Consider the following 13,961-nt stretch of genomic DNA (forward strand, 5'->3'; position numbering starts at 1 on the left):
CGAGATGTTACAAACTGCTACTGTTTAAAGGAGCTATGTTACGGACAACGAAGGAGCTATGTCAGAGACAATGCATCTTAAAAAATTGGCAGGTTTTTTAAAGTTTGACGTTCGTTATCCATTTTAATCTTCGTCAGTTCAAAACATCCTTGGTTAATTTCACGGTTTTCATTGCTCCTTCGAGTTAGTAGTGGCAGTTTTATTATTATTTAAAGAAGTAGCAACAAAATATGCCGAGTTTACGGTGTCATTAAGTTATCTTTTGATGTAACTGATGTAAAAGGTCTAGTTGATGTATTTCAGTAACAAATGTAAGCATTGAATGCGATGATTCCGCATAATTTGCTTTAAGAGTAAACAAAGCACGTGTTTTTGTTATATAATAGATGATAACTAAAGATAACTTCAGGCTTAATTGATGTTATGATCAATTTTTGTTAGTCGCTTGGGAAATTAAAAAAGTCGGAGGGGTCTGAGGTATTTTTATTTTTGTGCATAATGAAAAGAACATCTTATATTCGGTTTTCACATGGAGTGATATTAGACAAAGATGGTTTTTGAAACTTTTCTTTTTCTGTACATCATGCAATCGTCCTATGACCAAATTTTATTAGTGAGTAGTATTGCGGTCTATAAACTTCTGTTTTTTTGTAAGTTACTATGGCAACAAACAACAAACAATGTGTTACCTTCACAACAGTTTTTAAGAACCAATCGTAAGAACCACTGTTGGCTCTTATTCTGCGAACATAATGCACGAATGCTTGACAGATTGATTGATTGGTTCATTAAAAACGTACATTAGTTGAAAAGAGGGAAAGCAAGAGTGTGCCCCACTTAACACTTAACGGTATTTTCCATTTTCATTGAATTTAAAATTGGTTAACACTTAGCTACTAATTAGGTCAAGTAGTAAACCTTATTTACATACAGAGTTCTATTGATAGTTTTTCTCTAGCTTCATGTCTTACACGTGATTGATTGCTAAGCGGTGGCTAACTCTAACAAAATTCTTTATTTATACACGTTAAAGCAGACGCAGTCTAAAGTTCCTCGTTCAAAAGTGTCTCAGCTTTTACAACTGATTTTGTAATTTAGTGTTTCCTTTGATTTTGAAGGTTAATCTGAACATCGCAAAATATTTATGACTTCTTTAACTGGTGGAATAAGAAGTTAAATCAATGTCGACTTTTTCGTCAATGGTCACACCAGTGTTTATGTATTGAAAGCGTAATACTTGCAATACTCCATCAAAGGCATAGTTTTCCCCGGCAATGGAGGAGAAGCGACTCTGGCGAGAATGCATTTTCTTGCAACCGAAACATAGCAGTCGTCTGAATCCAGCCTTGTAATCTCGATTGGTAAAGCAGCAAATCCAGGGATTTACACAGGAGTTAAACATAGCAAGAACTATGGTAAAATGATGTAGTGGTGTTTCCGCCTTAGTGATATCAAACGCGGAGAGGGTGTAGAAGACTTGATTTGGTAGCCAGCACGTAGTTAATAAGAATGCTACTATAGCACACATCCGTGTAAGTTTTTTTCGAGTGTTACGAAATCGTACATTTTGTTCTGCTGGTGATCTTTTGAGGACACTAGCAACATGAAGAAATGACAGCCAAGTTATCGCTGTTGGTATGAAGAATGTTAGTGCTGTATAACTTGGAATAAATATTTCCTTCGGGTACGAAATGTTACTCCATGTGCATCGTAAAGACGATTCGTTAAGTCTGGCTTTAACTGGTTTTGATCCATTAGCAATACCGCTTATCAGCCAGATAATGGCAATGTACACATAAATACGCTTTCTCGTGAATTTTATTTTATAGTCGATTGGCTTAACAACTGAATACCATCGCTCCAGAGCCAAGGCTACTATTGTCAGAACGGACACTTTACCAAACACAAATACGAAGTACTGGGTACTAATCAAGCGGCAGAACAATTCCCCGCCTATGCCGCGAGGGGCTGGGTACGAACCGAGTTCGATGATGAAACCAGGCGTTGCAACGATGAAGAGACCTGCAAAAAAATAAAAACTTCAGTTGCTTTTCATAATCAATGAAACGTTAAAAAAAATCATCGTTTCGTAAATAGCTGAATCGCTACAAAATCGTACGATGAACAACAATGAATGACTATGCGAATTGAAATTATGTATACACCTAAATGCAATATGGTTGTCATAGAAAAAAGGTCAAAGGAAAAAGTCAAACAGGAATTAATTAGGCGAATGCATGAAATTTATTCGTACAAATGGCCTTATAGCATAAAAACGTGGACTTAAAGTGTGTAGATAAAAACTCGTGAGTTTTCTGTATATGCTACCAGTTATGAAACTACGCTATTGGTCAATAAAATTCCTATTTACCTTTGTTCTATTTTCTTTTTTTATGACAACGTTATTGCAATTAGGTGTACTTCTACAATAACAACACTTTCGCTAGTTTTCTTTTATTTCTCATTAGAAGTGGCCAATTCGTAGACCAGAATTGCTTGTAAATTTCACAACTTTCCTGCTTCGGATTCATCCAGTCTTCGTTCAAAAACAAAACAAAAATAAAATAAAAATACAGTCGTCTGCGTTGACGTTTAACACGTTTAACGTAAACAAAAAGTTAACACATGTTATTATCCTCTATTATCGCTGAAAGTCGATTTTATTTTCCATTAATTTTGTTAAAATCACCTTATGTCACTTTAAGTCGCTCTGCGTTTGCCATTAATTGCGCTTACAATGTTTAACGTCGCTCTTAATCGCCCAAAGCTATATTTGAATTTTCCATTTACTTTGCTCAACTCGCCCACCACGACGATTTCATTATAACGTGAGGCAAGTTCTCAGATTTTAAAAATCGCTTCTTTGCTTTTTCTTACAGTCCAACTGCACGACGAATAACATTGATAAAATCAAGTATTGTAGTTTGTCATAGACTGTAGCTCAGAGCTAGGAGACGTTTACAAAAGGAATGATGTCCGCCCCGCGGTAAGAAATTTAGTACGTGCCCAACGTTCATCGCTTCTTTACCTTAACTTCCCGCATTCCTCAAAATTACCACAAAAACAGCACGTCTCAAACAACATCTGATGATTATTTTTTGGTTAATTACAAATTTTAACATTGTTTATTCATTCTGCGCTGTAAATTTTCACTTTTTCCGTCTTACTTTTTGATTTTTATCGTCTACTTCCTTTTTTTAATTAAATTTTCCAGCAGACAGTTAATTTAGGACGTGCATATATACATTAATTCATGCAATGGAGCTGTTGTTCCTGAAATCATTGTATCCCAGCACACTACTGTCACCGTGCTGACAGTGCATGTTAACTGAATTTTTTAGCGGTTAAAGTAGCTATGTCACGGGGATTTCGCAGATTTTTGGTCTAGACTGTTCTGGAATTAGTAGTAGGCAACTTAACCTTAAATTGCAGATAGAAATCAAGCTACAGCTATAAATATCGATTTTTTTTTTTGAAGACGCGCGGAAGTAACTTAAAAAAGTAAGCCTTGCTTTTCCAAGTTGCAATCCGTTTCCTCGTCGTCGATGCTCGTCAACAGTTTCAGTGCTCTAATATAGCAAGTTTTAATACAAATGTACTATTATGTTTAGATTTCCTGCGACACAAATATAAATTTTTGCTGTTCAAAAAACTTGGTAAAATCCTTGACATAGTCCCTTTAAGTGTAAAGAAAACTTGCTAAACATGCCAGGTCGAATATTTTCTGGTAGTTCATGTTGTACTTACCAGTTAGCATGTCAGTGACACCCAAACTGAAAATAAGGAGGTTGTACGACGACCTAAGGAATCGGCGACGACGGAGTATTACAACACACAACAAACCATTACCGCAAAACGCCAGCACTGCAATGACACTAAAAAGCGCTTGAAGTATTAAATGTGGCTTGTCTTCAGTGTCTTGGCTTGAGCTGTTCTCTTCCAGTTTGTTTGTTGGCCAGGTTGTTCTATTGATGCGAGTTGTGTTGTTCATGATGGCTGTCTGCAGCAAGCAATGAAGGTCTTCTCTTATCTGTTTAATACATTAACAAACATGCTTCAATATAACTCCGTAATCCATATTTAAAACCCATTTGCATTTAAATAATTCTTTTTATAGATTTCACCTTCAGGAGTTTCAGGTGGCAGATGCAATTTGTGCACATTGTGTGTGGCACAAACAAATTGACTGCTAATTGATATTGGAAAACTGACCAAAAATTTTAAGCATTGTTTGTGTAATTGATGCTTTGCTGGATGCTTGCCGGTTAAGCTTTAAAGTTTCGCTCCACTTTCATTCCATTTCGTAGCTTTAAAAGTGCACTTCGGTAAACAATATAAGAACTGACTACTCATTCTTCTGGACATGAAAGCAACACTTTAAAATGCATTTGCCTTTAGGTTGGGCTTATAATTGTCTGCATACATAGACTATGAACAATAATTTGGAGGATTTTTCTAATGGTTTGCTCGACAGCGTACTTTCTTGGAAACCGGTCAAGAATACAAGCAGGAAATCATTGGCAAAAAGTGGTTAAAGGTACACGCTGACTGGCAACCAATTTTTTCTCTGACTTATTGTATTAAAAAATAAACTCATCTTGGTTCCCCTCTTCCCCTTTTTGGAAAACTTTGTTTTATCTCTCTCGTTCGTGGATCCCGTTAAACTCGTGCATGCTTGTGTTAGTTAACTTATATACACCTTCAATGTCATATCTTTACAAGATGGGGCAGGGGGTGAGTAGGCCTTAAAACACACACGGATTGCAGATTTTTTGCGACACATTGAGCGGATTCGCGGACTTCCAAAATACAGCGGATCGCGGATTAGCTGAGATTTTGTGCGCGGATCCGGAATCTTCATGTCAGGAAGCTCTGATCGTGGATACTAAAACGAAGTCCGGATCACTTTGGTCGGTCTTCGTCGTTATGTTGGCGAAATTGTCCCAAAAACAAGCAATTGAACGAGACTTCTTTAAAAAAATTGGCATTATAAAACAAGATCTACTGTCCGTTGCATTGAAACTCTACATCCATATTTTTCAAGTTATGTGGATTTGGATTTGAACGAAAATATATAGAAAATATTAAGGATTCTTAACACAAAATAGTAAACGAAACCGGAGGTAGTAAATTTCTGTCGATCACCTAAGAAACAATAGAAAGAACGTCTTATGGATATTTCCAAATGAGCTGTCTCAAGCATTAAAATGTTATAAGCTGCAGTAATATAGACAGTCCTTAAAAGATAACCTGTACACCTATTCATTTGCATCAGAAATCGCTGCGATATAAACGTAAAACCGTGCTCGGTACTACAAACCTAAACTCGGGAAACGATTTTCTTTTACAAAATATTACCTGGTGTAGAATAAACAATTTAATCCGACTTCGAAAGAGTAATAGCAAAACAGCAAGAAATGCGTGGTCTTAAGTAAGAAAAAACACCCACTACATTCATTTTAAGCAGAATTTGTTACATCCTAGGGAATTAACTACAAATAAGCGAAAAGTCGTTGTACGTAAAATTTTGTAAATGAATATAAAACCGAAGTTGTCAAGTAACTCTACAGTAATTCTACAGTGTTGTAGATCCTAGCGCTTTGGTAATACAACCTAGTGCAAAATTGGTAAATTTTCACCACTAGCACTATAAGAAAAAAGTGTTCCGGCTTCGTAATACGCTCTTTTTTATATATAAGAACGTCTAATTTTTCGGCCGAGGCTAAACGTTCTTAACTTTTTTCGAAGATTTGAGCCTAAAATGTTCTTAAAATGTTTATATTTTTTAAATTTGAAAAACAAAGTGGTATTGCAGTAAATTCATTCCTAACCATGTTCACGTCAACAATGAGTTATGACAATGTTGGTTACTGGTCAGGATTTGAATGAAGATGTATTCAGTCTATTCATTTCGTACATATATTTGTCACTTAGAACAAAGAGGAAAATAAAAAAATTTCTTAACCAAATTTCAGCCGTTCTTAGGATGTTCTTAAATTTTGGCCTTTTTTCAGCCTCGACGTTCTTATAAAAAAGGTTCTTATAGAAAAAGTGTAATTCGTATCTTGACAGAAAAGGATGACAGTAATATATGTACAAACACAAACGCGAGATAGGCTGATGTAAGTTAAAGGGCGCCAATTGACGCTTTCGTAGACTAGGAAATAAATGTGTTTTTTTTTCTATAAATTGCACAGCCTACCTTTAAAAACGAATTACGATAACAATTTTCAGAATTCGCGATCAGTTAGCTCTGAGAACTTGCACTATGTGAGTATAGCGAAAGCAAAGACGCCGATCCAGGGGCTCGAAATTCTCAATACTGCTTCTATTCAGCTGCTTCTATGACTGCTTCTGATCGCTTTGCTCATTAGTTTCCTTTTTCATTTAAAATAGCTTAAAGTTCATTTCCAGTTGGATTACCGTAAAAGCGTTGACAAAATGAGATGGAATGATTAATGTAGTGATCTACGAAATGACATGGCAACTTTCATTGGCATAAAAAAAATCCTTTTATCAGTTTCGGTGCTATGAATTGTTGTAGCACTTACTGGCCACCATCAGTCAAAATTGATCTTTACAAGTGAAGACTACATGAGTGACGACCTCAATGGAGGTAACATTAATAAGCTATGAAATGACAACCAAGAATGACAACGACCTCTTAACATTGAAATGATCGCGAATTGATTTCATGCGTTAATCCAATGGATTAACAAAAGTTCAATCTCTCTTTTTCAATTTTGAAATGGAAGCAGCTTGTTTTACCATCACATTACGCTTTTGCATACATTAAAAAAAAAAAAACTGAATATTGCCAGGATATGCTATTTTTTTAATTTTTTTATGATAATATTAAAACATCGACACATCATAAAGCCCTTCTTGACAGATTTATTACAAAATATTTAATGGCGCAGATAAGGTATACAGAAAATGAAACAAATTAGAAAATACGAGGCACGTAACAATAGCTGAAGATAATCGACTTAAAAATGAAAACGAAAATCCTTGCGCAACTGTAAAGCAGTCTTACAGTTAACGTAGCTATGCGTGGCTGTCTGACAAATACAGACTGCAGACTTACTGACGTCCACTCCGGTTAGCCTGAATAACACTCCAGATAGTCTCAAAACACTCCTGTTAGCCCGTTTACTGTTAGCTTTCAATAATGGTAATGGTAACAGGATATATACTTTTAGTCTGCAGTCTACAAAATTCAGACACCGCTTACCGTAAGCTTCGCCTAAAGGACGACAAGATAATTTTATCCCCCTCCCCTAAAATAAATAAATAAATACTTTACATTTTACTGCTTCTCGAAATACGGATTAAAACTTAACTAAATTCAGAATAAATCAACCTAGTAAATGGACCAGCTGACCACGAGTCTCTCGAAGCGCAGTTGGTTAGGGCAACCGATATCTTGAAGGCCATGGGTTCGATTCCCTTCGGGGACTCAGAATTTTTCTTTGTCCCATGTTCGTGTTATTGTTGAAAAATACATCTTTACTTAATAAATTCATTTTTGTAACTTTAATTGCTTTTTTTGGTACTTTGTAGTCATTACCATTTATTTGTCACTGGCTATTGTAATTTTAAACAGAAACCTATCTTGCTATTACGGAGTTTACTCTTTTGAAGTCCATTTAAACCCACAAAAACTGAAAGGCCTCCATTGATAAATAAATTTATTCTTTATTGATCTCACAATTCGAGTTACACAGACAAGAGTTATATCAATCCTTTCTATTGGCAGCTATAACTTTATTTTTTGGTTATAATTTATTTTTCAAAGTTCAATACAATTTTTTGTTTTAGTTTGATTAATTCAAATTTTATAGCCAAGCGAAAACCTTAACTGTCTTTTGTAAGATAAAAACAATTAGCTGTTTTGGTTGAAAACTGTCTTGAGGAATTCACTGATATTTCGGATGTTTAGAAACTGTTTAGTCAGTTAAGCATGGCTTAAAAATGTCTTGTTTTCTAAGGTTTATTGAATTAACAGTTTCCATAATGAAAACATCACGGTCAGCTTATTTTTAATCCGAAGTAAGGCTATCTGTCAATTTAATTTTTAAAATCTTGGTTTAATATAACCAAGTATCTCTCGCTGGTGCTGATGGCGCAGAAGTCCACTGTTTTCGACATGTTCACAATCCTGTTGACGAGGGCTTGAACCGACAACTCGTCTAGTGTTCGTGTTTATTCGGGTATATCTCCGAAGATTTCCGAATGACAGCGGTTGCTCCCCGACTGTATGACTGAATGACTATAAAGGATATGATGATGATGATGACGATGACGATGACGATGACGATGACGATGATGATGATGATGATGATGATGATGATGATGATGATGATGATTATGGTATTCTGTTTAAGGCGTCAAAAGCGCTCGCCTCCTTTAATTCGTGTTCGGACTGGATGTTAACCTGTCGAGTAAGAACCACTGAAGGCGATTTAACTGTAGTCATACCTTTGTTAAAGGTAGTAGTTCGATTGACTTGCTTTCTCTTTTTCACTGTAACTAGGCTAAGGAAAGCTCTTCTGTATTCCTGATTATATAAAAAGTAAACCCAAGGATTGAAACAAGAGTTGGACATTGCAAGCATGTCTGTAAACTGATAGAAGCTTAAAGAAAGCCTAACAACATTGAATTCCTTTAAAATGAAAAACATTTCCGCCGGAAACCAACAGACTGTTAGCAGAAGTGCAGTCAATGCGCACATGCGTATAAGCTTCTGTTTGGCACGCTCGTAGTTACTCAAGTGCGCGCGATGATGAATCGCTGTACGTACGTGAAGCCACACATGCGCAAAGGTAACCCACGTGACAATACTTGGAACAAAGAAAGTTGCTAAGATATGCAGCAGTGTCAGTAGCTTTTCAGTTTTCTCGCCGTAAGGAGGAGTTCTCTTTTCACAGGTTCCGTGTGAGGGTTTCATGATAAAAAGTTCGTTGATCTGTGTAAAGCAGCTGAAGGCCCATATTATGGCAATATACAACAGCAATCTTCCTCTCTTGAATGCGTATTTGTACTTTAATGGCTTCACAACTGAAAACCACCTTTCAATAGCGAGGCACATGACTGTCAAGGTGGAACCTTTGCCAAACAAGAACAGAAAATACGTGGAACCAATCAGGCGACAGAACACCTCACCAGCAATGTTTTCATTCACCGAAAGATGCTTTTGCCCAAGAACATAGTCTGGTGTCACTGTTATAAAAACTCCTGCAAACAAAACATGTAAAACACAGTCATAACTGACAGAAATTTTGCTATTTGGCTATCGATACTGCTATCGGTCAGCGTCAACAAGTAAATCAAAGCAAAAACTTGGGTGTTTGTCATGTAACCTAATACACTTATACCTGATGAAAAACCATTCTGGATAATGTGGTGTGCGCAGTGGTTGAGTTTGTTGTTGTTTCTCGTCCTTGCTCTTAATAGCTTAGGGTTTCCTTCGTGTTCTTCAGTTTTCCTTCCTCCACAAAAATGAACACTTCCAAAATTTTATTCGACAAGTCCCCACAATCTTAACTGTCTAAATACTACCGTGTCGAAATAAAGACATCTTATTTTTATTTAACTTTTTTAAAATTAATAAATTTCAGAACTGACTGTATTGTTTACTGTTGCTTTTCCTTGCAATGAAATAGTATGTTGTTGTACATATTGGTTTTATCTCACATTTTTAAGTAATCGAACATCCCATTGCTGATCGCCTTACTCGGAGTGCCTTTGACTTATCAGTACTTTAGAAGTCTTTCCATCTTTCTGTCTACTTGCCAGATGTGATAACATTGGTTCAGTGTCTAAAGTATGTGACGTAAGTTGCTCAAAAATTTGCGAGGGAGGATACTGCTAGAGCGTCACAAAAGTCAAACCAAGAATTTAATTTTAATGTCGCTAGGAAGCTGAACTTCAATTTGATGCAACAAGTTATTCTGTCGAGGCTCAGGAGACACAAAGATAGGAAACTAATAAACATGGTTGTCTTATTTCCTTTCTTGGTGTCGCCTGGGCTTTGCTACCTAAGTTGAATTTTAAAATATCGAAAGCAAACTTTTCTGTTATAAATGCTTCTTTTTTGTGCTAATTCTTTTCTTGTGATACTTTGGATATGAAAATCTCCACTGTATCAGTCGTTTTGATATTCAAAGCACAAACAAAGTTCATAGCATGATGAGTTTTCACTATCCTTACGGTAATTTAAGCTTTGATCGAATCTGCAGAAAAAATCGACCATTGTCGATTTTGTTTTCGTCCTCTACCCAACCGGGGAGCCTGTTCGCAGGCTAATCAATATGGACGTGGAGTATGCGGGCGGTGATTCATGGCTTTGCTGTGTAATGGTAAAATTTCTTGTATAGTGGATTTCAGAAAGCTCAATGCGCTTCACAGTTAGCGTTACGGGGCGAGATCAGACATCAGCATATCAGGCGCCTTGGGCAGTCGCTATCCTTCTATCTATGTGGTCTCGTCCAACAACCCAGTCCATGGATTTATGTGAATAGCCCAGAGAGAACTACACTGGGAATCCTGTGCCTTACTCTTTGTGTTTGCGATCTTAGAAGAAAATTAATTCTGGATTAAGGGCGGATGATTGCTTAAAGTAAAATTAAAATTCTAGTCTACATGATGAAAATGAAATAGTCAGGCTCACCTGTTAACATGTCTGTAACAGCCAAGTTGAATATCAGAACATTGTAAGGCTTGGTTAACATTGTTCTTCTTTTCAAGATAACAATGCACAGCAGGAGGTTACCAGTGAAAGAAAACAAAGCGATGGACGCACAAATGGCCGTCATAACTTGGCTGTGTTCATTTGATCTGATTATTCCACTCTTATCCTTCATGACATTTGAATTTGCATCGTCGGATATTAAAGAAAAATTTGAACTTGAGTTCATTTTGCCAACGTTTCACAACCTCGCGACTACGTTTCAGATGAAGCTTATATTCTATGGTCATGTAAAATCTTCAATAATCAGGTCTGGGCGAAACAACCTTTTTCAGTAAAATAAATTTGCGCATAAAGATATCGTTTTTATCGCCTGATTGGTCAAATCCACCTGCTCTAAAAGACGGAACTATTTTTCTTACTTGACAGTTCCATTTAACTCTGTAAATATCCAAGAAAAGGTGTTTCTCCCGCTTATGTCTTAATTTTTGAATTTTACTCGAAATCGATAAATAGAAAAGGACCATTTTAAAAGAAGTCGTTTGGGTGTTATCTAACTGTAATTGTGAATGATTATTTCTGTCTTTTTTGTCCAAATAACGATATTCTTGGTCTCTTGTTTACTTGATCATGTTTTGTGAAGCGTTTTCTTCTTTCAACAAACTGGGAAAAACGACGGATACGACGTCATGACAAATTATAAGCTATCCCGTAATTATTTTATTTCTCAAACAATCATTTTTTAAAAAAACAATCTTTAGGCTTGTTTTTGACATAAACAGGCTTTAGGCTCGCACAAAGACAATGCCTAAGCCAGGATGGCGTCCATTTTTAATAAACGTTTCATTACAACAATTTCTCATTACTCAAAACAATTTTCAATGAAGTTACACGAAGCAATGTTTTCAAATTGAATAACATCGTCTGCAAGGTCTTCGAAATCTCAACCTAGTTTCGTTTCGGTTGTCTCCCCGTTAAGTATTCAAGTAGCCACACATACAATGTTTAATTTGTTATTGTGATTTTAGAAATTACAAGAAATTTAACAGAAATTTATATTTTCCCTTCATAGGCTTTGGATCCAGTAAGTAAGATATTTTTAATCAAAATGTTTCCGCTTGTTGACTTTTTTAAATGTGGTGTCGGTCAAAAATAAAAAAATTCTGCGGAGCTATTGGTCTGAATAATAACAGTGTGTAAAATATGTGCATTCAATGTTTTATTTTAACTTAATAATTGCATTTCAAATTTACGTTGTTTCATTAAGTTATCGAGTTTCGTTTGATTCAGCCACTGAGATTTAATTTGATTTTATCACCATTCCGGATCAAGAATTAAATTTCCTTAGTATTATCCCGTAAAGCGTAAAAGCTTGAAATCAATACGGCGTCCGAGACTAATATGATGACAGCTCGTTTTGCTGAGTGTCAAATTCAGTCCAAACATTCAGATATCATTAAAACATATGTTGGTTCGGCTGCAACTGTATTTACTTCAGTTATTTGGAAGAACAGACCGCTGAATCGAATTCATATTTGTGGCGGTAACCGCCGAAGACAAATGAAATCAAACTATAACCTTACCTAACTCCTTAATTCGCGCATATAACTCTAGGAGGACTGCATCTTGCCCACTATGCCTGTATCAGTGTTTTTCAGCTGTTTCTGAAAAAGAATGCCAGATTATAGCTAAAACCGTTTACAAAGAGAATATGTTTGTTGTTAGTTATGTAAGGTAATTGTGCGCGTAAACTTAAGGTAGCTGAATGTTTTTAGTTAGAAGATGACCACGTAAAAAAAAACACGCACCGTAAAAAAATAAATAAATAAGTACCTCATAAAGAAAGCGATTTAGTTTACATATCAGAGGACTGCATCCACAATATTCCGCACAAAAATAAGGGAAAAAAAGCCGTTGAGATGTTTGCCAGCTGACTGTTTTTGTTTTTCTCGCTCAAAACAACTTAAAAAGGACAGAATGTGCCTGGTTTGCTGGTGAGGGGTTCATACTGAGTAAAATGAGCTTTCAAGGCAACAAAATAACTTAAATTGTAAATGTTTTGTCTATTGAAAACAGTAAGCAGCCATTTTTCAATTCATACACCAGTAATGGCGCCTGTTTGCCAAATCCTTTATACAATAGAGAAATCAATTAGGCACGTTTTGATAGCTACTCTTGAGAAGGAAAATCCTAAACGATTTTCTTCATAACCCTTTATCTTTGTCCGCGGAACGCAAGGGCGTTTATTATTCGCTCACGAATTTGTTATTATATTAATAAAGGGAAAATTACAAGTTTTCTACAGCGTATATATATATTCCAGTGGAGACTATTATTTACTCGAGTATTCCAATTTCACTTTTTGTGGCAATGTTAATCAAAGCTTGTTTTATTGCAGCTGATGAGACATCGCAACAACTGAACTTCGAAGGGGTTGTTTTTTTTTTAAGCCTTATTGTTGGTTCCAGCAGATATGTCGGAACCTAGAGGCGTTAATTCTTCATTCACAAATGTGTTGTAATTTACTGATAAAACGAGAAAAAATGCAACTTTTCTGTAGCCTATACAATTCTTATGGAAACTAGTTTTTTTTTTTTCAAGTATCCCAACTTCAAGTTTTGTGAGAATGCTAATCTGCAGCACAATCGATCACTGTGTTTCGACGGCGTTTTGTTTAAATTTAGCCTCAGCGGATGTCATTACCGATACTATTCTTTGCCTAGAATGATTCTGTATTATCTATGTGAGGCTTCTGTAAATATGGTGTTTTTCTCCAGGTAATGCATGATTGTTGTAGTGCAGTCAATGCAGTAAGCTGCAGTAAGAGCAAGTCAGCGTTTCAGTATAAGTTTTAGTACGTAACATGTTTTAGTCTTTGTCTGGGTGAATAGCAACTGTCTACAAAAACTAATTAACGGAAACCACACTTACCATTCAAAGTTGAGAAAATGTTCTCTTGCAGCCAAGTTGCTTCCGATGAACAAAACAGTAGGTTTGTTTAAGCATCTGGGTGTCAGCCCAGCTCCAAACTAAGAACCGAGGAGTTCCCTTTGAATACCTGGTGGGGGATTCATCTAACACAAACAAACTGTACTGCGATATGTTGACACAGATCAGTGAAAACAGTGTCAAAAGTCGGTGTCAAAATATGGTCCAGCTATTGAACAATGTCACAACTGAACTCCATGTCCAGCTGTTATTCAGTGTCCGTTAATTAATAAGGAACTTCGTCAGCAATCAATTCTTAGCTCCTGAGAGGCGGCATATTACG

General features: G+C 36.1%; 2 protein-coding genes across 3 annotated transcripts; both read right to left on the reverse strand.

Moving 5' to 3' along the window:
• Window positions 1-1,147: 1,147 nt before the first annotated feature.
• LOC144639447 (allatostatin-A receptor-like) lies at window positions 1,148-13,961 on the reverse strand. Of its 2 annotated transcripts, XM_078498775.1 has the most exons (4): window positions 13,622-13,961; window positions 12,274-12,354; window positions 3,748-4,030; window positions 1,148-2,022 (listed from the first exon to the last, which is right to left on the reverse strand). In XM_078498775.1, exons 3-4 carry the CDS (start codon window positions 3,989-3,991, stop codon window positions 1,154-1,156), a joined length of 1,113 nt encoding a protein of 370 aa, XP_078354901.1. In that variant the 5' UTR covers window positions 3,992-4,030; window positions 12,274-12,354; window positions 13,622-13,961; the 3' UTR covers window positions 1,148-1,153. The 2 variants fall into 2 exon arrangements, with proteins under 2 accessions (XP_078354901.1, XP_078354902.1); XM_078498776.1 differs by lacking the exons at window positions 12,274-12,354; window positions 13,622-13,961 and having other exon boundaries at window positions 3,748-4,115.
• On the reverse strand, window positions 7,721-11,024 carry LOC144637961 (QRFP-like peptide receptor). Its single transcript, XM_078497044.1, has 2 exons — window positions 10,673-11,024; window positions 7,721-9,237 (listed from the first exon to the last, which is right to left on the reverse strand). The coding sequence occupies exons 1-2, from the start codon at window positions 10,917-10,919 to the stop codon at window positions 8,369-8,371; spliced, it is 1,116 nt and encodes a 371-aa protein (XP_078353170.1). The 5' UTR covers window positions 10,920-11,024; the 3' UTR covers window positions 7,721-8,368.

The sequence above is a fragment of the Oculina patagonica genome, chromosome 14, assembly GCF_052425735.1.
Source record: "Oculina patagonica isolate OP01 chromosome 14, crgOcupat, whole genome shotgun sequence".
Lineage (NCBI taxonomy): Eukaryota > Metazoa > Cnidaria > Anthozoa > Scleractinia > Oculinidae > Oculina > Oculina patagonica.